The sequence below is a fragment of the Athene noctua genome, chromosome 1, assembly GCF_965140245.1.
Source record: "Athene noctua chromosome 1, bAthNoc1.hap1.1, whole genome shotgun sequence".
Classification (NCBI taxonomy): Eukaryota; Metazoa; Chordata; class Aves; order Strigiformes; family Strigidae; genus Athene; species Athene noctua.
This window is the reverse complement of record NC_134037.1, coordinates 257,565,928-257,590,515: the sequence shown is the minus strand read 5'-3', so window position 1 is coordinate 257,590,515 and position 24,588 is coordinate 257,565,928. Positions and strand designations below refer to the sequence as shown.

General features: G+C 37.3%; 1 protein-coding gene across 24 annotated transcripts in view; it reads left to right on the top strand.

The window, feature by feature from the left end:
* DLG2 (discs large MAGUK scaffold protein 2) overlaps positions 1 to 24,588 on the top strand; it is a 1,037,827-nt gene that overhangs the window by 579,397 nt on the left and 433,842 nt on the right. For 5 of the 24 annotated variants that reach the window (XM_074917966.1, XM_074917958.1, XM_074917938.1 and 2 more), the window contains exon 1: positions 3,887 to 4,382. The exons of the other annotated variants lie outside the window; for them this stretch is intronic. In XM_074917966.1, the coding sequence (XP_074774067.1) occupies positions 4,047 to 4,382 (336 nt within the window). In that variant the 5' untranslated portion in view covers positions 3,887 to 4,046. Of the gene's footprint in view, positions 1 to 3,886; positions 4,383 to 24,588 lie in introns of those variants that run through there. 24 annotated transcript variants of the gene reach the window in all.

The following is a 24,588-nucleotide window of genomic DNA, read 5'->3' as shown; positions in this document are numbered from 1 at the left end:
TGGGGATTGTACAACTTTTTTAAGTAAACAAAATCTTAAAGACCATTGACAGATTTACAGTGAAATTTTGAAATGACCACCTTTTATTATATTTTTTCTCTTTTACTGTTTTTTGAGTTTGTGGGGTTTTTTTGTTTGTTTGTTTTGTTTTGTTTTTGGTTTGGTTTTTTTTTTTGTGTGTTGTAGTCCTGTGTGCCTCTTTTGTCTTGCACACATGGAGGAAGGAAGGATTAGGCAGCTCTGAAATAGAAGCTGAGCTGTTTTATTTCAGATATGTCCTTCCCCACCCCTTATGTTCTCGTTTCATTAAATGAAGAGGTTTTTTCATTTTGCATATATGATAGTCACAGAAATCAAGTGATTTGCCCAAGATTTCCTAGATACCCTGTGACCACAATGAGTTGTGCCGGATCAGTTGGCTCCTGGCCTAATCTTGGACTAATCAGAGTGATTCCTTCTAGCCTATGTCACCACTAAGACTATTATTTCTATACAAGCGTAATTGCTTGTCACCAAACAAACAACAACAAAAAAATAGTTGCAAGGAAATTGCATTTGATTTATTTTGGGAGCCTTGCTATCATGTTAATAATTGTTCTCATTATTTTTCTTTCTAGAAAAATATTTGCAGAAATTTAAAGACCCTTAAATAAGCTGGGCCACTCCATCTTTTATTCTGTATTTTTTTTATGGTTACATAATATTGCATTCTTGGTTGGAGGGAAAAATCTGTTACTACATCTAAATCATCTTCGCCCATGCTTCTAGCTTCCCTTTCAGAACTCTATTAATAATTTTTGTTTCCCATATGCACTTTTTGTTTCCCATATGCACATTTTTGCCCGAAGCAAACTCTTCTCAGCATTTATTTTTGGTGTATGTCCAACATTACTGTAATCCAGTTACAGTTATTTGTGCTGGTAGAATATCAGCTGAATCTATTTGCTCCATTTTGTCATGCCTACTTAATATTTTAAAAAGAAAATTAGTGAGATTTTTCCACAACAGTATCGGGTCAAACACAGTTCACACAGTGTACTGTACAATATTCAGTTTTTCTTTGTGCACCCATTATTATCAAATTAGGATGATAGTTGGGCATGTGGATTTGAGCCATGTGTTAATCCAAGTTCATCCAGACGTGCGTGCCATCCTGTCTAATACAATGGTTCAATTACAGCTGACGAAATTGCATTATCTTCTGAATCCATCTTACCGTGTTGTCTAGCAATTAGTGGCACTTATATATCCCATATTCAAGTATTTCTGTCTCACAGATGCAGTGATAAACTTCAAAAAAAAAATGTGGACAGTGAAATCACTTATTAATAGGAATTATTTTATTTATGTATTTTCTAAGTTTGAAATAGCATGGAAGTGTTGGGTAAGTTCAGAGTAAGTTCAGTGGTGTCAAATTCTTTTGAAAAAAACCTTTTCCTCGTTCTGATAAGAGGCTATTTCAAATATAGTGTTTTAACAGTGTATGAATAAGCGTTACAGTCAAGAGGATGCCTTTGCAGTTCTGCATTGTTCTGGCTGGGGTGTAGTAAGGTTGCTAAAAGGTCACCTACTGCTTTCAAATATAGGACCATGGGAGCTTGTGATAGACATTTTAGTGCTCTGGTACAGGTGGCTTTACCCAGTATTACCAGTGTAGATGTGTGTCTGGTCACACAATGTGTAGATTCTTTCCACTCCCCAGCTATGTTGTAGCTGTTGCTCACCCTGGTTATTTTTTTTAAATAGCTTTTTTTGGGTAGCTTGTTTAAAATTTATATGTGAACTTTTTTTGACTTCTACAATTATCCAGATTTCTCCACATAGCTTTGAAAGACATATTTAAACTGGGTTTTTCAGATTCTGACTGGCATCTGAGGAAGCTGCAATAGCATCACTGTATTCTGGAGTGAGTCTTTATTTTTATGATATGTAAATACGTTATTATTTTATGTATGATTTATAGCATCAGTTAATGGTAATCTATATATGTTCCTTACATAGAGGTGGTCCTGATGGAAATTATGCAGTAATGATTTGGATTATCTTCTGGTAGACAAGTGTTTAGGTGCTCAGTGTACCCTTGATCACTAGAGGAAAGCAGATTTCTGGACAGCTTGCACACCTTCACTCCTTATGCTTGAGTAAAATTGCAAAAACATGGTTTCAGTCTTATGTATCTTTACAGTTTACATGTAAAATGTTTACCTTGTAGACTCCCATAGTTCAGATTTTTAAGTGCAGGCTTCCGTATCTACACCCAATTCAGAAGTGCATTAATATTTGTTCTTCAAACATGAAGTGACCTTAACTGTATGCAAAGCTGTGAAGGTTCTTGCACTTGGGCACTTGTTATGTGAGAGAACACAGCCAGGTGTATGATTTTGGCTTTCCAGCAAAGTTGTGAATAAGCTTTGCATTGTAACATGATCGTAGTATAGTTTGGGACAAGCACCTTGAATGAAAATACAGTTAAAACTGATATTAGTTTCACATGTGAGAATTTGAATTACAACGTTGTCAAAATATTTTCTCTCTCTGTTAGTGTTGCCATAATTTATCATTATGTATTTTAGCAATGTCTAAGCTTAGAGGAATTTTTAGGGTAGTAATTTAGGAGGAATTAAATATGAATCAAGTCTTACTGTAACAAAGCATTTGTAAAAATTCATTTATCTCATTTGGAAGTGCATTTGGAGGTAGTCAGAGTTGTCTCTTTGTCTGAAATCTTTAAAAGTAAATTTGCTTTAGTCTTTGGAATGGTAAAACTATGCATATCACTTATGAATTCCGTTTAATTTTTGTGTACTTAAATCCTAGTTGAACACCAATAGACATCAAAGGATTCTGCCACACAGTCCTGTTGTTTGTTTTTTAAAAATCAATTGGTTATGTTCTATCGTTAAAAGTATCTGAGACATGATTAGCTTAAAAGAAAATCTCAAAAAAAACCCAGTAGATATTTAGGGATCCAAGATCCATTGAGTCTTCAGGAGCTAAAGGCTAGGTCACCTGAGACTGGAGTGTAACTTTGAACCTCTCCAGATACTTGAAACAATCATCCTAGATTTTATACACTATACACCCCTGTCACTTCTATGAGAAGAAAGAAAAGAAAATACTTGCAAATAAAGATTGCAGGAAAATTTATGGAAAAGAGATTGTATTAGTAAGAAAAACCCAAAAGGGGATTTACAGAAAACTTTGTACAGAAGGTTACTGGCAAGCACCAAAGAATTTATAAAGGGTAAAAAAAAAAAAAAAAAAAAAAAAGAGGAGAAAATGATACATCGGTCATAATCTTGAAGACCTTATGCACAAATAAATAGATTTACATTTCTATATATAAGTTGCTGGAGACCTGGTAATTTGTTGCATAGATCTTTTCTATGTGGCTTTATTTTTAAATTCAGCCTCTTGCTCTGTGTCTGTTATGTTTATGTACATTAGTATGTACCAAAGTTTATGCTATGGTTTAGCTTTTAGGGCAGAAAACATTCTTCCTGAACTTGTCATTTGCATCTTCTGATGCAATTTTGTTGACAGGGTCTTTTCAGGCATGCAGGGAAGAAAAATACTCCAGCGTCTGTTTTGATTATTGGCAAAGGAGTATCTTTTTCAGTAGTTTGTCTAGATGCTATTTCCACAAGAAAGCACTTTGCCTGTGAAGTTTGTACATATAAATCTGCTTCAGCAGGATGCCTGCAAGTTGTGTCAGGGTCAGTTAGGAAAAAAAAAAAAAAAAAAAAAGGACTAAATCTTCCTGAAAATTGCAAGAGTGCTTTTTGTTTGGTTTGGATTTTTTTTTTTTTTTTTTTTTGTCTCCCGTGGTCTGTCATCCAGAAAGGGATGCAGGCAGAGCATTGATTGCTTCTGCCTGCAGCGGGGATGCTGTCAAGCCGCTGCGCGAGTGGAGTCCGCTATTGACACGGAGCTGCCGGGCAGGCGCTCCGCTCGCCCGCTCCCGCCGTGCCCCGCCGCCAGCTGCTGCCAAGGGGGCTGGAGAGGCCCCGGCAAAGGACCGCACGTCTGCGAGGAGAAGCACTCTCATGCAAACTGGATGTGCCATGCACGCACACCTTCCCAAGCAGCACAGCCTCGGCAGGGGGCCCGAGGGCTCGGCCGCCGGCAGGAGCGTGCCCCCCCTAGCCAGGGATGCCCACTGCGCCTGTCCCTGGCACCAGCATCCGCCGGGGCTCCCGTATAGCGCTCAGGCGCTTCCCTCCTGGGGACCCGGGGGAGCCAGCCAGAGCAGGGGCAAGGTTGTCCCTCTGTGGGACACTGTGCGGAAGAGCCCCCGCAAATCCCCAGCCAAGCCCCAGGGCAGCCCGGGGGAGTGGTGGTCAGAGTGCGCCTGTGCCCACGGCTGGTCCCCCCTGGTGCAGGTGAGCCAATTCTTTGCTCTCCAAGCGACTTAAAGGATGCTCCAAGGGAAGAAAGTGAGGTTTGGTGGTGTCGGCAACTTTTCGTGCTGTGTCTTGATTTGTGTTTAGTGGTGCCTTCTGGAAAAATTATATGCAAGGGTGAGCTGTCGTTGGTGATGTCTGTTGTTTGAATATTGATTCTCCGTGGCCTGTGGAAATTGTGGGGTCCTCTTGGAAGGGTTTTCTTGTTAAAATGTTTTGGTTCCTATCTCCAGGTTCTACAGACTTTGTATTCCAATGTGTTGTGTGGAGAAAGGATGCGTTTATCCCCTCATGTGATGGATTTTGCCTGCTTCTGTAAAGAGTTTGTTTTCAACTATTGCATGAAATTAATAAGGATATTTTAAACAGAGAACATGGAAGGTGTATTTTAGATGTATTAATAAGAGAGAGTGTGACCTTTTTTCCTTTTTTGAACTTCAAATATATTGAAATCTTTAATAAATATGAAATAGCTCTTTAGCTTTAGCAAATCTATAGATCTTTATTTTATGGCAAGGCAGTGTATTTTAAAATATAAGCCAAACAGGGTCTAGGAGCTGTACAGATACCTGTAAGCCATTAGACTGAGAATGATTACACACCAGATAAACCAGCACTGTGAAATAGAAATCATAGTGACATTCATATGATGGTTAATATTAAAAAGCATTAGCACTTCTTCCACTGATGTATGTTTTCATTTCTGCCTTAAAAAACTTCAAGCTCATTCAAAAGCTTTACATTGTGTCAACATCAAATCCTTTTGTCATAATTTCACACCGAAAAAGTAGAACTCAATGTTGAAATAGATTTTTGAGATGTATGTTTACTTACCGAAATAGTATACACTAGAGTTTAACTAGCCTTAACCTACACTGAACATGCGCACCCTCTCTAGAGATTAGATCAATTCTTTGGTGGAAATGGTTTTAATATATTTTCACTGAACAGAAAAGCAATAAAGCAAAGGATTGTCAGATAGTGTAGCTGTACTTTATCTTTTCTTACGGTCTAAAAAAGTGATGCTCTGTTGACTAAAAGTGATTGCTGTATATGAAAAGCTTCATTTTTTACTCAAATCTATTATGAAGTGAAAAAACTAAGTTTGTGATCTATTTTAGAGTGAAGTAACCAAAATGTTGCATGTGACTACAGTATATGTTATACATTTTCTGTCATATATAAAGCACGTATAACTATTTATGCTAAAATAAAGCAAATGTTAAAATAATATATAAAACATAGAACAAGACTTTCTTCTAATTTTAATTATGGAAAGCTCTAAACATTTTCTTGGGCTCTGAAGACTGATTTTGGAAAAAGCTTGAAGGAAAAAAAAAACCCTGTAAAGGAAAGAGTTCCTTGGTTTTCAAAGATACAGAATTTAGAAAATAAAGAAGCCATTTTAATAAATTAAAAAAGAAAAAATTAAAGGCCATTTCTAAGACTACTTCAGTATTTAGGTTATAGGTGCATTGTAAAGTTACTTCAGTATTTTCAATCCTTTGTAATCACATCCACTTGTGTTTAGATAATGAGAAATTGTCCAGGCGTATGTACTTCCTGATACCTAATTTTGAACTCTGCACCATAAACTTTCTTTACTGTACGTTCTTAATGCCAACTACCTTACTCTGTTTAGGAAAGTCCCTTTCTTGGGTTCTGCCAATAATGAATCGATCTGCCATCAGTCAAACTCATGTTCTTGCCTAGGTATGGACTGATGTCCTTATTTTGGCAAATACTTGGTGCATTTTATGTCACAGAGTTATGAGATAGTTTGTTTCAAATAATAATATTTTTTTTTTTTTTTCTCTGTGCGAAGTAGGTATTGTGTAAGCTATGGGAAGAAAGGAAAGAGTGTGTATATATATGTTTATGTGTGTACATGTATTGTATGTACATACACTTAGACAATATTTTATCAATTACATTGCATAGATGCAATATAGGAAAACATTATATAGCTGCCTTTAATAATTGCCCTTACTTTGACGATACAAGTTGAAGTCAGTGATGTTTTCTGAGGTCTATATTGACTGGGAAAATTGTCATCTTTCTTGTCAAAATAAGGAGCAGTAGTGAAACAGCTATATTTGCTAGCCTAGAAAACAGAAAAATTTATTTGAAATTTCCATCTTACCTGTAAATATAATAATAAATAAGCTAATGACAACTTCAAAGGTGGAGGGATTTTTTCTGTAAGGTTCTGAGCAGATTTTTCTTCTGCTTGACATCTTTGGGATGGTTGCCTTCTTCAAGCATAGGAAAGATACACCACCTTGGAAAAACTGCTTCTTGATTAGTACTATAGTACCAAATTTAGTGCACAGGTCCTTAATTCCTAGAGTGAGTACTAGACAGCTGTGACTAATGTACACTTTGACATCCTGATCCTGATAAAAATGTTGATTTTCTTTACCAGTTTCTTCTTTAGTATGTCAGGTCGAAGAATGGTGTTCTGGTATTAATATTTCAATTGCCTTGGAAATTCTGCTTTGCTAGGTTGCATGTTTGTGTTTTCTCGGTTTCATGTTGAGTTGTGGGTAGAAACATACTTTCTATATATCCAAATAGAAATTAAATTACAAAAAAAAACCTCTTAATTTTGAAAGTGACTTGAAATCAAGTATAGATGAAAATTTGTTTCAAAGACCTAATTTTTTTTTCCAGTCCTTTTTGACAAACTCATTTACAGTTCCGTTTCCTTTATCTAAAAGAAAAAGAAGAAGGAAAAAAAAAATAAAAGAAGAAAAGTGAGTTAATAGGCGAGTTTTATATGTCCATGTTGCCTGGAATTTTTTCTTGCTTCTTTGCAATGCACCAGCTATCTCTATCACTGTTAGCATCACGGAGTCATATAATCTGTGTGATTCTCTCCGTTTTCACATCTAAGGTTGGTGTTACCCTAACTGTGGGAGATCTGAGATAAGTTTTGGAAGTGGAGGGTGCAGAGGCAAGGAGGTGACCTGACATTTTCTATGGGTCATTTTAATGCTGGCTGTAGTTTGTAACATTGGAGGTACTTTCCCTGTTGGTACATATAGACTGCTGGCACACATCATCTACCAGTTAAGCAGATTAGATGTATATGGTAACATGTAGGTGAAGGTGTGCGATGAACAGTTACTCTGTGCAGAAGGGATGGAGGGATATGAGTCTGTATTAGCCTGATTAAAGGTTGAAGAGAAAATTACAGAGATTGAGCTGCCATGCTTGTTTCAAGAAGTACAAGGTATAAATTTTAATTTGTGCTGTCTATATGAAAGAGGGCTTCCTCTAAACACTTCCCCAATATGTGTGTAACTGCATGTTTTCAGATTCCTAGTGCTTAATATTCTTCTGTTAAAGGGGAAGGAAGAAGTAGAAGTGGCTATTTCCCCGTTCAGAACACAGTATTAGACTCCACTTTAATTCAGCTAACTCTCTTTGCTATAAATTTTGGCCTCTTCTATTTTGAAATGTTCTCAAGAAAAAACATCTCATATGAGATAGTATCCTGGATGTGTCATCTGCAAAAATTCATACATGTGTTGTGTTTTGAAAACTTACATGGAAGTGTAAATCTTCACATATTTTAAAATAGTTTCCTGTCAATGTCAACTCTGATAACTGTTTTGGTTGGTTGTTTTTTTTTTCCCCAGCAATATCAGAAAAAAGTGTTTTTTAAAAAATAGCATCACTGAGCTGTTTTGTTACATGGTAGAGAGGCTTGTAAGCTAAACCCTAGTTTGTAGATGTGGCATGACTTAAAAAAGGTAGTGAGTAGCCAAATTTTGAAGTACCAGCTGAGAATCGTCTTTTGTCTTTGAAGGCCTCTGGCGCTAGTGCTGAAGTTTCAGTATATCATTTGCGAGCTTTTTCAATGGTGAGATGTGCTGAGAGCTGCCTCAAGGCATTCTGCTACAGTACTGAAGCAGAAGGTCTATTGCAAGAGGTACTGGCTCTCCTAACAGTATAAAGAAATAATTTGTCATCGGTTGTGTTTTTGAAAGCTTAGATTATTCCTTTCAGGTTCAAAGATTCCCACATCTAACTGGCCATTCTTCTGTCAAGTCACTCCCGGCAATGGAGGTACATAGAGGTATTTTAGTTAGCTGAGGGAAATCTTTTCACTCTAATTTAGTATGTTCAAGTGCTGGTAAAATAGCAGTTAAAGGAGAGCCAAATAATGCTTTTAATTTGGCTTTTAAACTTTTTTCCTTTCCTAATCTTCAAGACTATTAAGAGATAGATGTCCTTAAGTCAAGTGTCAAGATTTGACGTAACTCTGACACTGTTAAGAATAATAAAACAGAGAGAAGTAACTGGGCAATTTCTAATGGATCAAGAGTTTCACATCCCATTCTCAGACTGGTATGCTCTTATCAACTCCTAAGTTTTAGGAAGATGTATCTTAATTCAGCATCTTGTCTTGGATGGATCATTGTGCTGCATTTATAGAAGTAAACTAATTTGTACATCTTTTAAGTGACAGCTGCATAGATTGCTGACAATGTTTCAAAGAGGAAACACAAAATCTGTTAGCATGTTCTTTTGCATGATGAGTAATATTCTTCTACCAATTCCTATATGCAGTCTCACTGACTGCCATAGGACTTTGAGAAGTCTACAGCATCCTCAGTGACATTCATATCTGACACTCTCTCAGGACAGCTGCTTTAGAAAACATGCTTTTATATTAATGTTTAACCTATTTCTTCTACCAAAACCAAGAGAGCATTGTTAATACTGAATTCATAGCATTTAAGGTTATACTTGGCATAAAAAGGAGGTCAAAGATTAGCCTTTGAGTCCACTGCGTTGAGGTCAGCAATCTCATTAGCAGCGTAGAGAACATTCCTCGTCAGAAGTAACATGAAATGTTCATTAATATTTGTTCAGAAATATGATTTCTGTAATGTAATGGCTGTTCACGTGATTCTGATTTGAAAGATGAACATTATGTCATGAAAAGACCATAAACTAAACATATGGAGACACATTTGGACTTTCTCTATAACATAGAGACTTGGGGGGAGAAAAAAAAAAGAAAACCCCAGCACTAGGCATGAGGCTTTGTGCTCTGTAGATTCGGGAACATGGAGATGTGTCATTCATTCCAGATTTTCCGCTGTGTCTCAAGGGGTCCTTCAGCCACCTCTGCCTGGATTGATAATGCAGCGTTGCTTTGCAAAGGCCATGGGGAGTAAAAGAAAAGTGGATATTCTTTTTTTTTTGTTGTATAATATTCTGCCTCCTTCTATTAATGTATCTGGTCTTTCATCAGCATTAATATTTTTAATAATACATAATTTTAAGTGGCAGCAAAGACAATTTAGAAATAGGCATGGTTACACAGATCATGTAAGTATTTGTGTGCAAGAATGTTCTATATATTTTCATTTAAATACTGAAAAGGATAAATATATGCTATGTACTGTACAAACCAATGATTGTCATGATTTATAGCTTATCTACACACATTTTGGCTCCTGCTGATTTTTCAGTCATAAATATGTTAATGCTTAATTTGCATGATTTGTTGCACCATATTTAGATTTGCATTTAATTAATCCCATGTTTCAAAGTTTCTCCTCCTAGATGATTCAAGAAGCCAAGAACATTTTCTCCCCTTGACATATAATTTGGCTTCTGGGATTTTCAGGGGGGATGAAAGGAAGCATGGGAAGGGAATTGTAGAATTTGGAAGGGAATTGTTTGCAGCATTGGTAATTGGCAAAAACTGCACAAGTGCTCTGATAGTCCTCCTGCTATTGATAAATTTCTCTAATATTTGGCATGTTTGTTTACCCATGGATAAACTGTTCATCATATTTGAGAACAGAAGGGCATTTCCCTAGGACCGGACTGGCAGCGTCCAAAGGGATTCATACCCTTTTTTTTCCTCCCCTCTTCACTTTTTCTAGAGTCCGCCATGTAATCCATTCCTAGAAATATCAAGGCATTTTCACCTAACAAGCTCCTTACCATCACAGGAATTTACAACACAGGGAGGTCTTTGATCTGTCCTGTATTACTCTGATGGCAGAAGACACACTATAGGATTTTAGTCTTTCTGTCTCTTATATTGACTCGTGAGGTTACAGGCTGCTAAAACTATTTTGTGGCATGTCAACAGGATTGATAGGCTGGATGCTCTCTGCACTAAAGGGAAAAAAAGGGGTTGCTTAAGATGATAGGAATAAGATTTGATAACCCTGGTTGTGCTCTCTGTCTAGTGTTCCACTACATTTAAATTAGGCATTCAAAGATGCAAAAACTTTACAGCAATGCAACAGGATGGTTTTGGTCTAATCAAAACAAAATAAGTGAAGGATGATGCATGACAGCTGGATGCTGAGCAATGGCTAAGACTGAGATAGAATTTGTCTCAGCTATTTTGGCATGACTTGAAGACACAACCTGAAAATTGATTTCTGTTTTGGAAATGGCTATCTCTACTATTCTGGGGTATTTTAATCAACTGTGAAAATGTCAGAGTTCCCTACAAAAAAAACAAACCTAAAGGGAGTTTCTGGTTGTTGTAGTAGTGACAGGATTTACAGAGTTTGCCAAATTAGCTCTCTGTTTCCTCATGTCTGCATGTGGCTTTTGGATGAAGGATAATAAAAATAGAGCCAAAAAAGCCAAAAAAGAATTATGGATTAAATTACTTTGGTTTTAAGAACTGTGTTTGCTTTGAAATAAGGCATAGATTGTTACAATAGAGTTTCTAAATTAAATAACATATATTAATTTACCTTATTATATAACTATTTTTTTTTATAAATTACTGCAATTAATCAGATGAATTGGCTCAGTGGCCGCCTAATTTCAAAAAATCAAACATTATTTTGAGAGTTAGAAATACAGGGATCAAAAAGGACTTCTTTATGTATTCAAAATACAAGTTCTGTAATATCTAAAATGAACATCAGAAAAACAAACAAAATAATCTTTTCTGTAAATTCCAATTCTGGTGTAAGCTTTCTTTTAAGTCACAGGAGCCAGCTATGAATGCAGTACAAAATCCAATTTAGCAAAGTAACATCTGGTTTTGTTTTAGATATGTTATACTTTTAATGTGGAGTTTTACATTTCTGATTAAGTATTTGTACAAGAAGCAGGTTACTTCAGCAGCTGAAATTGCTCATATAACTGGTCAAACAGAACATCGGACAAATTATTTTCATGATGCATTTCAAATGAGAGCAGAATGCTTCTAGTTACACACATTGTAGAGCAGCTATGCCACACTCAGGTAGGAAAACGGTTAAACAGAGGCTTTTAAGACACATTGTTTACATTTATTTTTCATTTATATTCTGATAAACACTTCCTCATATTGAACTGGTATTTGTTGCATTCACAATCACAGAAACTTTTGCTATTTATCTGTGTTCTGGTTTGTCCAATTTTTAGGTCACAGTCATCACTCACCTGATAGCTGAGCACATTAAATATTTATTGAAAATGTGAGTAAGGCCTAATCTCTGCTTTTACTTTTTTCTTTTTTCATTCTGTAGGGTCTATTTTGTGAGATACGTAAATTTGACAGCTTTGCGAAGGAGAAATGCAGCTGTGTTCCACTTAGGAGTGGGAGCCAGAGGAGTGGGGTCCTGGCCCTACGCTTTGCTTCCTTCATTGTAGTGCTTTGTACAGTTGTGTACTGAGCTCAGAGAACTGATATGCCAGAAAGTTAAACCAGAAACTAAAAGGTGTTTCAGAGACCTATTTCTTGGCCCAGCTTGATGTCCACTAGCACAGCTTCTAGCACCAGCACAAGGCTGAGAGGAGAAGCACGTGACAAGGGACATGTCCCAGAAGATAGCAGGCAGCTACCTCTTTCAAAGGTACTCACACTTAATGGGCAACCTGGTGTCTGCACTTGGTTTTGACAACGCAGTGGTGCTTGGGGGCCTCCTTGTGCTAAGTGCAGAAACTTGTATCAAGCTCTTTGCTACCTCCAAGAACTCAGACAAAATAATGTTTCATTTAGGAAGTGGAGAGTTTGGGGGACACCTTGTTCTCTTTCCCTTTCTGTTCTCATTTTCTGCTCAGCAGACACATCTGGGTTCTCCGGAAATCTGTCCATCCTGCAGTCATGAGTATAGAAGTCACTTGTCACAGGTCAGTTGTAACTGAATTTAGCTCTGTGAGACTGCAGTCAGGCAGATAGACTCAAATGGGCAAATACTTTGCAAGAAGAACCAGAAATTCGTATCTAGGTATTCAGTAAGAAGACAGTAAAAAAATCAGTGCCCTGATCTCACATTCTCTCTGGGACTGATACTTTCTCATTTGCTACCATGTTCTCAATGGTCTTTGGCCTTTGTACAGCATCAGCTTGCTCAAGCATAAATTTAGAGTCACATGCTTTAGGCCTGTAGAAAAGATACACCTCTGTTGTTTTATTTTCCAACGGGTTATTTCTCAAACACAACTTTTTTGCATAACGTTAGTAAGATATAGTTTCAAGCAAACAAACAAACCAAACCAGCCAACCAACCACATTTATTAAAGCTTACACTATGTAGTACTGAAATACACGTCTTCCATGAATGTGGCTGTGGCGCTGTGCAGCAGTTTTCTTAGCTAGCTGTTCTTTTCCAGTTTTAAATTGTGTATCTAAAAATAGAAAAAGGGTAACACTGAGTATGCATATTTATATTGTACAAGACCTTTATACATTCATGTTTCAATACATGTAATATTTTAATACATATATAGGTAAATAATAAAGTTTTAAGCATCTATGCACAAACCAAAGCAGGACAGATATTCAAGTCACGTTTTCTAATGGTTGGCAAAGCAAAGATATTTTTTAAAAATTCCTAGGATATCAAGTTATTTAGAAATAAAAGATCTAAGCAGTTTGAGCATCATCAGTTTTCCTTGTTAGACATGTACATCTCTGACTTATCAGAACTTGGCACAGAGCTCCTAATTTCAGACTTGGAGAGATTATGGTACATTCCTCTGCACTTCTTCCTAACATGCAGAAAAAAACACATGTGGAAGTAAATCCAAACTGTTTATCATGAGAACTCATAAAACGTGATTGAAATCCAGCTTCCACTACAGCTTATTAATATTTTTTTCTGGCTATTCATCCTGCTAATGTGTATGCATTTGTATATGAGCTACGTGAAAACTTTTGCAGTATTGATATTCATTCGGTTATTGACAACTGTATATCTTCAGCGCCCATTGATTTAATTTTTCAGGAACTGCTTTTTAGCACTGCATGTTCAGAGCAGAATAGCATTATCAGGGGATTGGTTATGGGTAGAACTTGTCTGGAGGTGAATAACCAGTAACAACTGGCTAGAGACGTAGTCACTTCACAATTTGGGGAGGAGGTTAGGAAGTGATGGAAGAAGAGGGTGCCACATCTTCATACTTTCAAGGAGTTTAATTTTTGGAAACACTCGCTTATATAGCTAGGCATCCACTGAACACATTCATCACCGGGCAATTCTGAAAAACCCAGCCTATAGGATTTTCAACGATTTTGAAAACATTTATAGGTTGCTGTGATTATTATTATAATTCTTAATCACTATTATTTAAATCTTTAATGATTTTAAAGAAGTGAAACTCCACAGAAAGGTACGGGGGGCCAATAGTAGTTTGTGGCAGTTTGATTTGACTACAACACGCTTTTTCTGTAATGTACCACGTGTAGATGTACTATATGTAACAGTCATGATATACTGCACTTGCTTCTGGGGCAGTTATTAGCTTGTTCAGCCATTGCAAGTATAAAAGTGGTAGCGATCTGATCACTTTTGTGGCCATAAATACTGCCTTTTGTAGTTCTTTTTTCTTTGAGTTGTCATGGCAGTATTCTCAGTGGATCTTCTGTTTATACTGAGATGCATTTAAGTCTATGTGTAGTCAGCACAAACTGGGAACATTACTCTTTAAATAATTTGTGCTGGAAATTGAGGTTATCACTCCTAGTTGTTTTGGTTTTAAGCACTGGTTGTTGTCTGACAACTAAACTATTCCATGTACCAAGAAATAAAACATTATGTTAATCATACGGAGAATACAGAAAGGAATGAACCAGCTCTTTGTAGTGGATGAAAATGCAGAATTGCAGAAATATTTTGCTGAATGGCCAAAATCTAAAAAGCTCATCAGATCAGTAATTCTCGGGTCCTTGTATCTTCTGATGGTAGCCCTTGTCATGTCAAACCAGAAGGTTGCCTTTTGCTCACTTTATGTGTTGCCCTTTCAAAACACGTTTTGCTACTGGGGAAATTTAGTACCTGTTTTCCTTCTCACCTTTCCCTCTTTCTGTCTTCTTTTTGAAAAGCCCCATTACTTCTACATAGTTTTCTTTCATACTTCATCTGTTTTTTAACATTTTTGAATGGCTGCCTAAACAGTGGAATTACTGGGTTTACCTGTATGCTCTTTGTCTTATTTCCAGATGGAAGTCTTTTTTCTTGTGGTTCACTTGCCAGGATTTGTCCTCAGGTGATAATAACTTTAATGTACTTTGTGCCAGTTTCTATTTCATCATGTTACCTCTTGCACTTGAGAGTTCAGCAAATCCGACAGAACAGCAAAATGGAAAAGGGAACAGAATTGCCACATCAGAAACATTTGGTGGCAGGGGGATGAGGGGTGACAGAGCTTGTTTTTGGTTTTATTAATAATAATAGCAATAATAAAAGCACAAAGATGAAGCAAATTCTTTTTGCAATCTGAAGTATTAGTTGGTGTTCAACAAATAACCAGGGGCAGGGAAGGTGATCAAAGCAAAATTGATCCTGTTTGTGTTCTCTCCAGATGTCATTACTGCCTGATGTCTTGACATTTCTTAAAGCACCTCAGAAGGAACAGCTATGTGATTCTTTTGTTCTCTGATACATTTGTGAGTTAGGTCAGTGTTCATTTGATTTCAGACTGGGAAGGCTGAGGCTGGGAGGTTAACAAACATTTTGTGGATTATACATAAAACAGAGGGGGAGCTTTGCATTTTCAACTCCTTTGTCATAGCTTAGTCCCATAGACAACAGATGGACTGGACCAACCTGCACTGTTTGTTGAAGTACTCTCATTTTTAGCTGGTTTATGCTGGGTTTTGGCTAACCCATCTATGTGGAAGGGCATCTAGAATCTGTTCTCCCTTGGACCTTTAAGGGCTTGTGCTGCTTGTGGCCACCATGGAGGTGTGGCATCAAGCCCAGTCCCCTTGCTGGAGATCTCAGTGACTTCCTGGATCCATGAGCATGTGTATGTTGATGGAATTTCTATCTTTTCAAGGTTAGTGGTTCTTCATGGTAATAAAGACGGCTGTGCAGTGGGTAGTGAGGTCTTCGCTGAAGTGGGTCAGTTTGCATCATATCATTCTATCTATGAGAAACCAGCTAAAGGAAGGGTTGTGCTCTTGGGGTGATGGACATATTGGCTTGAAGGTACAAAGCAATTACTCAACCAGCACTACTTCTTCAAGCCTTTCCATCAATACAGGATGACTGCTTCAGCAGTTTGAGCTAACCTTATTGCTGGGATGTTGTGCAAAGCTGGACAACAGTTCAACCAGTTCTCATGCTACTAAATTGGTAAAGTTGGAATGAGAAGAGAAAATACTGAAAATGTAAGAGCAAAAACCTTGAAAAAAAGTCATTAAAGATAGCTGAAACTTCTTAGACAGTATTTTTCTTCAGGGACATCTGAAAAACAGAAGTTCAATAAAGCCATGGCAATAGAAAGGGAAGTGAAAACTTTGTGGACCACAGTTCAGCACAGTGCTTAACACTGTTCCCTAAGCATGCTGAAACAGTCTGTGTTAGTGGGACTTGGCAATACTGGCAATAATTTGAATGCTGAACTCAGCCCAAAAGTTAAGTACCCTGCTGAACTGGAACCAAAGTAGTATTCTAACCTGAAATTCTATTGAGTTATTAGATTTTTTTTTTTAGTTCATGCTATTGTCTTTTCCATTTCTATTTAAAAGTGAAAAAAAAGAAAAAGAAGGAAAACCCATAAAAAAATCTATTTGATATGTGAATTGCCAGGATTTAAAAAAAAATAGTTAAGATGTTTTTAAAGTTGAAAATATCAAACACACAAAAAATGCTACTCCTGTTTTTATTTATAATTTTTAATTTATGTTGAAACTACAGTAGCAAAATTGGAAGACAAGAGGAATAAAGAAAATCATATTTTTATATATGTCTTTTACTCAGATTCAATCCACCAAAGGAGTTTGAAGGCCACAGAAGTAGATTTTAATTGCTGCAATGGCTGATCTTTAACTACTGCAGCACTAGTGGGAAGAGTAAGTGGACTAGGATTTCAGTTGGACTGAAAATATTACAAAGCAGTATTGCTGTCTTTGATTACCGAATGCAAAATTTCAGCCATTGTGATGCAGGAGTTTTGGTGTAGAACTAGCAATCACTATACTATTCTTACTCTTTGATTGAAAATTCAATAAGAACAACCACCAATGCCCTTCAGACTTAAACAGCACATGCATTTCTACAACCATAGATAAATACACCTGTATGTAAAATTGCATGGCTATATTGTTCTTGTTCTTCTAATGTAAAATACTCGCAAAGTTAATCACTCAGTTATCTCAGTCATTTGTTCTTAATGTATTAGAGCTTTGTAAACAACCCATTGGCAAAATTCCAATGAAGCTTTATAGAAGGTATTCTCTACTAAAATTTATTTTTAAAATTCAACATTTTAATGTTTCATAGGAAGGCACTAATCCAGTTGGAGAGATGTAAAAGGGTGAAGTACGGTTAAAGTAATTTCTAAGATTCTCTGCTGGAGACATAGTGGGCTATTTGCAGATCATCTGTTATATCAAATTGTAAAAAATAATCTTACTAGTTTAATTACTTAACATTTACTTGATTGGCAGCAGTACTTGTTTTCATAGAAATATCTGTGTATTATAAGTGGCATTACACATGTAAGGCATAAAGGAACCTGGAATGCCATTATTCCTATAAAACATAAGGGGGTATCTGGGACAGTTGTGCCTTTGTCTATACACTGTATGAGCTTTTATTTGATGAACTTGAATCAGTTTTTGTGATACTTTGATCTTTATTCATTGTGAGTTCATTATTCATGTTTTGTCATCACTGTCTTGACCTGAGGTATTACACATCTGTAGTGGTTTTTCAGAGATAGTGGAAAAGCTTTAGGTATCTTTAGGTAAGAGCATTTTGTAACTATGATGGAAAGTCTCCTGACATGTGTTTTAATTGGAGGTATGCTAGGTCACATTGTAGTGAGTTGGCCCCAGCTGGCAGCCAAGCACCCACACAACCACTTGCTCACTGCCCCTGCAGCAGGGCAGAGGAGAAAACAGGAAGAACAGGAGCGAGAAAGCTCATGAACTGAAATAAAAATAGGGAATTTGCTCCCCAATTACTGTCACAGGCAAAACATACTCAATTTGAGGAATTTAACTTTATTGCCAATTAACATAAAAATTTAATTACTGAGTTAGGTATTGAGAAACAAAAAAAGAGTTAGGGAAAAAACTCTCCTCCCACTTTCCCAGGCTCAGCTTCACTCCAGATACCTCTCTTCCCTCCTTGTTATTGCTGCAGGTTACGCTCAGTCCCTTTGGTGCGGTGACAGGTGGTGCAGGAGGTTGGGGTCAGGATGTAGCGGTTTCTCTCTGCTGCTCCTTTGTTCTCACACATTTGTTCCACTACGCCTTCCTTCTTCCTTGTTTCCTCCTCACCAGCATGGATCCTCCACGGCTGCAGTCCCCCTGGGGAAGTACCTGCTTCAGCTTGGGCTTATCCATTGGCTACGGCCTAGAGGAGAAGTCTCCTGGAGACCTTAGAGCAGCCTTCTAGTACTTAAAGGGAGCCTACAGGAAAGCTGGGGAAGGACTTTATCAGGGGGTGTCGGGATAGGATGAGCTGTAAAGGCTTCAGAGTGAAAGAAGGTAGATTTAGATCAGATATTAGGAAGAAATTCTTTCCTGTGAGGGTGGTGAGGCCCTGGCACAGGTTGCCCAGAGCAGCTGTGGCTGCCCCCTCCCTGGAAGGGTTCAAGGCCAGGTTGGACGGGGCTTTGGGCAACCTGGGCTAGTGGAAGGTGTCCCTGCCCATGGCAGGGGGGGCTGGAACTGGATGATCTCTAAGGTTTCTTCCAACCCAAACCATTCTGTAATTTTGTGATTGATTCTACAGTCTCTCTGGGGCTGTGCCTTCTCTGCCATGCAAGACCTCCTACTGCTCTGGTTGTGTTGGTCCCTCATTCTCTCCTCCTCGGCATTTTCTCGCCTTTATTAAATATGCTCTCACAGAGATGCCACCAGCTTGGCTGATGGGCTCAGCTCTATCTGTCACGGTCCATTTGGAACTCTCAAATTTACAAGACAAGGTACTCTTAAACTAAACTTTATTTTATGAGTTTATTAAGAAATAGAACAAACAAAGTAGCCGCAACCATTATCACAAGGGATCCATTTGATGTCCTAAACCATTTTTAATCATTAGCTATTTGAACTGGTGAAGAACTGGCTAATTATTTATGCTCCCACTTCTAAGTCTTCCACTTTTCTGAGAAGCAAATGGTACTGATTGTGTTGTGTGATGACAAACAACTGTACTGGGTGAAACAAAAGGTCTATTCAAGCCATTACACCAGATAATGTACTGAATGCTCATGGAAGGAGCTTTAACAGAAAGGAATCTCCTTGGTATATGCAGTTCACATATTTCAGAATTTCCACTACATGAACAGCTTTGCAGGGATATCACATTTTAGTTAATAGTGAAGTATTTTTGCAACATTTAAATCAGTGTAGAATTTTCTTATTAACCAAAGCAACAGCAGGGGCAGAGGTGGACAGGGGGAAGCAGCTCTCTGTCTCCCTTTCCTCATCTCCATTCTGCAAAACTCCACAGGTTTTGTTACAGTCTCCTTTGGGTCTTTTCACAAATTGGTTTGCTCAGGGAAAAAAATAGTCTTGTATTTAGGCTGTTTACCTTTTTTTTTTCCTTTGAAAATCTTCATATCAATTGTTTTAAGAAACTGCTCATCAAAATGTACTTAAGCTACGTTGTGAAAGGCTTTCATGGTTTTTGAAATAAAATGTTTTGTTCTAAACCAGGCAACGTTTTAGGATTTTTAATGTTTCTTCTCTATTTTCTTTTTTATAATCACATTTAGTTGCTCAACTTTACTTGATTTTTCAAATATTTTTGGTCCATCTGACATTGGTTTTCAGTTAACTTTGACCATGGGTATTTGGAGTCCTAAAATGAATTGTTACTAGAAGACAAAAAGAAAAAGTTTAATAGACAGGGAAGGACGTACTTTTTAAGGCCACTTGTTTCCTACCCTTGACCCTAGTACTATGCAGTTTTCGATCTCTCTCCACTCAGCCCTTCTACCCCTCCACAAATAATTACTTCCTACTTCCTTTTGGAAATCTGTTATGAGAAGGAGAGGACCTGGGGAATATGAAAGTTGTTATTTCCAGTATTTCATCCTTCATACCTGATATTTCCATTTCATTATGACTGCCTAGCAACTCTGACATTCAGATTTGCTTTAGAGCTTTTTTGGCAAAGGGTGACATCTAGTTCCAGTAAGTCTGTGTAGTGTCAGTCTTTATGTGAATTGTCTGAACAGACAGCCTGCACGTATGCTATACCCTCCCCAAAAGATGCCGTCACTAAAATCTTGACCTTTTTGAAATCTTCAAGATTTCTGTGGGCTCAGGATTTTACCATGGGTAAAACAAATATGCCTGTCCACTGCTGGATGGAAGTCCTGTCATTTCAGCAGTGTGATAATGCCACCCATAAGTTCAGGGAAAATAAACCTCAGCAGGTAAAGAGGGGTCTCAGTTGTACAATATCTCTTTGGCAGTGGAGACTCTAACAGCATTCTTTGGGAGAGATAAGGAATCATTTGTCGCTATCCTGTCATTGTTAGGGTAGTTTTATTGGATTTAGTCACATTAAACAAACCTTTGTAGTTTGATTCTTGTGGTTTGTCACCAGAAGTCCTTGCAGTGCTTTTTCTCATGCCAATTCAGTATTCAGTACCTTTCAAATTTTCCCTCATTTCATGAACACATCTTGGCTGTGATTTTAAGGAGGTCTGAGAGTTTAGGTGCTTGCTGCATTGAAATATAAATGTAGGGTGTTCTCCTGAGTTCCACTGAGGAAAATCAGCTGTCAAAAATTTAGTCCTAAGTAACACTAAGAGAACGTTCTAATTTTCACACATATATTTTCACTTCTGAATAGTGGAATGCTATCTGGTTAGGCAGTTGCATGATTATCGCAAAGTGAAACAGCTGTCTTGGCTCTAATCTTGCCCTCCTATCCTTCCAATGAAGCTTTTTGATTAACTTTTTATTCTTAGGATAGCAATTTGTACCAAGGATCTAATTAAGAACTTTATGTAACACAGCCAAAGTCCTCCTTTTGCAAGTCTGTCTCACCTCAGTCCTACTAATCTTGCAGCTTTGGGTATGAAGCATTCTGAAATGTCTGATATTTCAAGCTATCTCTTCTGGTTGAAAACAATTTCAGCTGTTGAGAATCGGGAACAAGATTCTTATGATTCTTTTGTCTTGGTAAGGAAAACTGTAACATATCTCTAAAATAAGGCATGTTTTTAAAATTTAAATTATGAGGGTTAGGCTTCTTTTGGGGGGGAAATGGCTTAAACCTGTACTTCTCTGTTGAGCTGAATGAACTCGGACCTCTGACCATAGGTCTTCTGTGTTTCTTACTGATCGATGGGCAAGTGAGGAAGAATAGCCTTTAATAAAAGCTGGTGATTTCTGGAGGAAAGATGAATAGTTCTATATATCTGGAGTTAAAAGATAATGCCAACATTTCTATTTTATCATTACTTTAATGATAAAGAGATAGCTACATTACATATGATTCTCATTTCCAGAAAATTATATAATTGAGATATAGCTTTTAAATGAAAAAAGTATTTCTCAACTGTATTTAATAAATATAAATTGAACATATGGGTATTACTACTTATCACCAAATGGCATACAGGAATATGATATTGTATAATGTGTATAAAATAAAACAATTAAGTTGACTGATCTATGTCTACATCAATAAGCATTACTCCTTTTAATCATATTTTACATTCAAATATTTTGAAAAACATTTCACTTACATTAGTGCCATGTGCACTGGAAATATTTATTTTCCCATATGCAGTAGTATCCCAGATGCAGGGTGATGCTTTTGTTGCCTGGGTTAGGTAAGCCAGACAGTGTGCTAGTGAGGAGAGTATCTTGCTTTCTTCTATGTATCTTTATTTCATGTGAAATATAATTTTGATGGAGTATCTTTAATTGAAAAGACACTAATATTCTGCAGAAGATACATATATCTGAACTGTTAACTATATTATCAACAATCTGAAGAATTATTTAGGTACTATCTCTATCAGCTCAGTATTGACCTAGTAAGTGAGCAAAACTAAGTGCCTTTAATACCAGATCGGCTGATAGCAAAAGATGCTTGGACCCCTGTTTGTGTGTGAGCAGAGAGCCTGTACTGTAATCGAAGAAGACATTTCAAAGTATGTCACAAAGCATATAGTAGCATGTGAAGGATGGGCTGACTTTAACTTTGGAATTTCTTGATTTCTCCTTGTTACGGCTGCCCTAAAAAACCCTGGTGCCTCTCGCAGAGTCTGTGTTCTTCTTGCTGTAATATTTTCTATGTCATTTTTCTCCCATTCCTCTGAAGCACACGATGTTCCCATTTCTTGTCCTCCCAACCAAACATTTATTTAGTATCCGGGTCAGGTCTGCAGTGGGGCTTTTATATGTTAGTGTTCAGAATTGGTGCACCTGCCTGTGAAGTTGGTTAGCTTTTGAAAAGGACCATCAGATTATGTGTTAATTTTCCCCAGACGTCCAATGGCGAAAGTCAGGATTTACAACAGGCTGAGAATGGTAAAGGTGATATTTCTGCCAGGCATCATGATTTACCGGATGAGGGGGATGTGTTGAAAATTTTCCGTTTCATTTGGAGGGTGGAATTGGCGCCTAAAACCACAGGGTAGGAAGAGACTGGATCTATCCAAATGGTTCTTTGATAAAGGCTGCCTCGTGTGTGAATGTTGTTGTTTTTTGAGGCTGAAGCACCGTTGTACAGGTGCGAGGGAAATCTGAGTTGCTAAAGCTGAATATTTTCAGGACTGCACTCTGAATTCCGATGCCTATATTCTACCTACATCCTGCCTTAAGCAGCCAGCTCCATCTGTGTTACCAAATGCTATGCGTAGTCCTTTTCCAGGTGTTCTCTCCTAGCACCTGATATATAGTGCATAACTTCCACCGCTTGCTTTGTCTGGAAATGTTTTCTTTTTCCCTGTAACAGTAATCAAAGCTTATTTCTGAAAGTCCTCTCCTGGAGCTTTTCCATTAAAAACAGAGAAACAAAACACCATCATATCAGAGACAGACATACAGGAGCTGCTTATTATTATTGTTGTTATTATTAAAGGAAGAGGCTGCCTTGATGCTCTGAACCATTTAATGTTCCAGTGTTTTGGGGATCATGTAAATGCATGGAAGGTTGTTGTGACATTTGAAGTTCTCCTAATTGATTTGCAAACCCGTATTCTCAATCTTGTAGATCAGTTCTGACAGTTTTTAGGTTTTATGTCTCTGTTACATTCATTGTTCAATACATGGACAGGGAGAAGTCAATGTTGTCTCTGTGTACAAGGAAGATTGTTTCATTTTGTGTGATAAGTGACATTTAGTCATTCACACAGTGAATCCAGAGAGTACGGAACTCTCCTAGTCCTGTCCAGGTCACTATTATTAATGTATACAAATAGTAGCATCCTAGGTTTTTGTGTTTTACACAGCAGAAAATGTCTTGAAATCTGTAACTAAAAGATATCCTATAATCTAAGAACAATCATATTTCAGAGTGGTGTTTTGTATTACTTTTCATGACTGCCTCATCAGTAAAAGTGCCATGTTACTTGCTGCTAGATAAGTCGCTGTTAAAATTGCCCCCATCTATTTTAATTCAGATTAAGATAATAGTTTTTTTACTCAGTGTCTCTACACTCAATTCTAGCCCAAACAACACTGTTCAGAAATGACAGAATGCTAAAATGTGAAGATGGGGTAAGGCCTCATAGGTCATGTTGCCCATCTGCCAGAATGGGAGTACTGCCTACAGTATGTATTTTAGTGCTTAGTGTAAGTTTATACAAAGAGTTTTAGGCGCTAAGGCTTCTATCTCTCCTCTAGGGAGATTATACTCAGTTTGTTGCATTCGCCACAGTTGTATCAGTGTATAAAATCTGCTTGCCTGCTCTTGGCATGAAATTGAAAAATATTCCCATGTTAAAAATAGCAAAATATTTGCTGAAGATGAGCCAAGTATAGTTTTCCTGATACGAACAGTTTTTCAGCATCATTCATAACATCAAATAATTTTTTTCTACATTTCTTCCTTTTGTTTTAGTCCAACTTCTTAAGTCTGTCTTTTCAGTATTGATACACCTATTTGCACCCCTAATCTAATTTTGTTAGATTCACAAGGATGCTCTTCCCTTGATTATTTCTTGAGAGGAATTGCCTTCATTTTTTCCAGGCTTATAATTTTGATTTAAGGTGTATTTTTAAGATCGTGTACAAGCTCTTTGAAAGACTGTCAGTCTTGCTGTACCCTCTAGTCATGTTGTCTGTGCTTCTCAGACTTACAAAGACCCCGGGCACTTTCTTTACTTAAGCAATGACGTATCATAGAGCTGCTTTTAAGGCACTGTTACTACTCATCTCAAGTTCAGTCCCTTCATATGGTTTCATTATTCTACAAACCTGTGGTGCCATGTTGTGTTGATTTAGTGTTTTGAAAATTTTTGGTAAATGCTCTAAGAATTAAGAGGTTGACAGCAACAGCATCTTAACATATGTTAATATGTTAGGAGAAGAAGGTGTAGCTTTCCTTCTTTGTGGAAAGCTCCTCTATGAACAATAATCAATTACTACTTTATGTGTTTCTATTTCTACATGGTAACTTCCCTTGTGGCTGCAGCACTCCTCCCACTTTCTCTTGTTGCTTCTGCTAATCAAGTAAACATTTTCTTATATAACCAAAGACCTTGTTCTTTTACTTTCTTCTGCTGTTGCAGTCTCACCTCCAATACATAATTTGTAGATTTATCAGAGAATAGGATG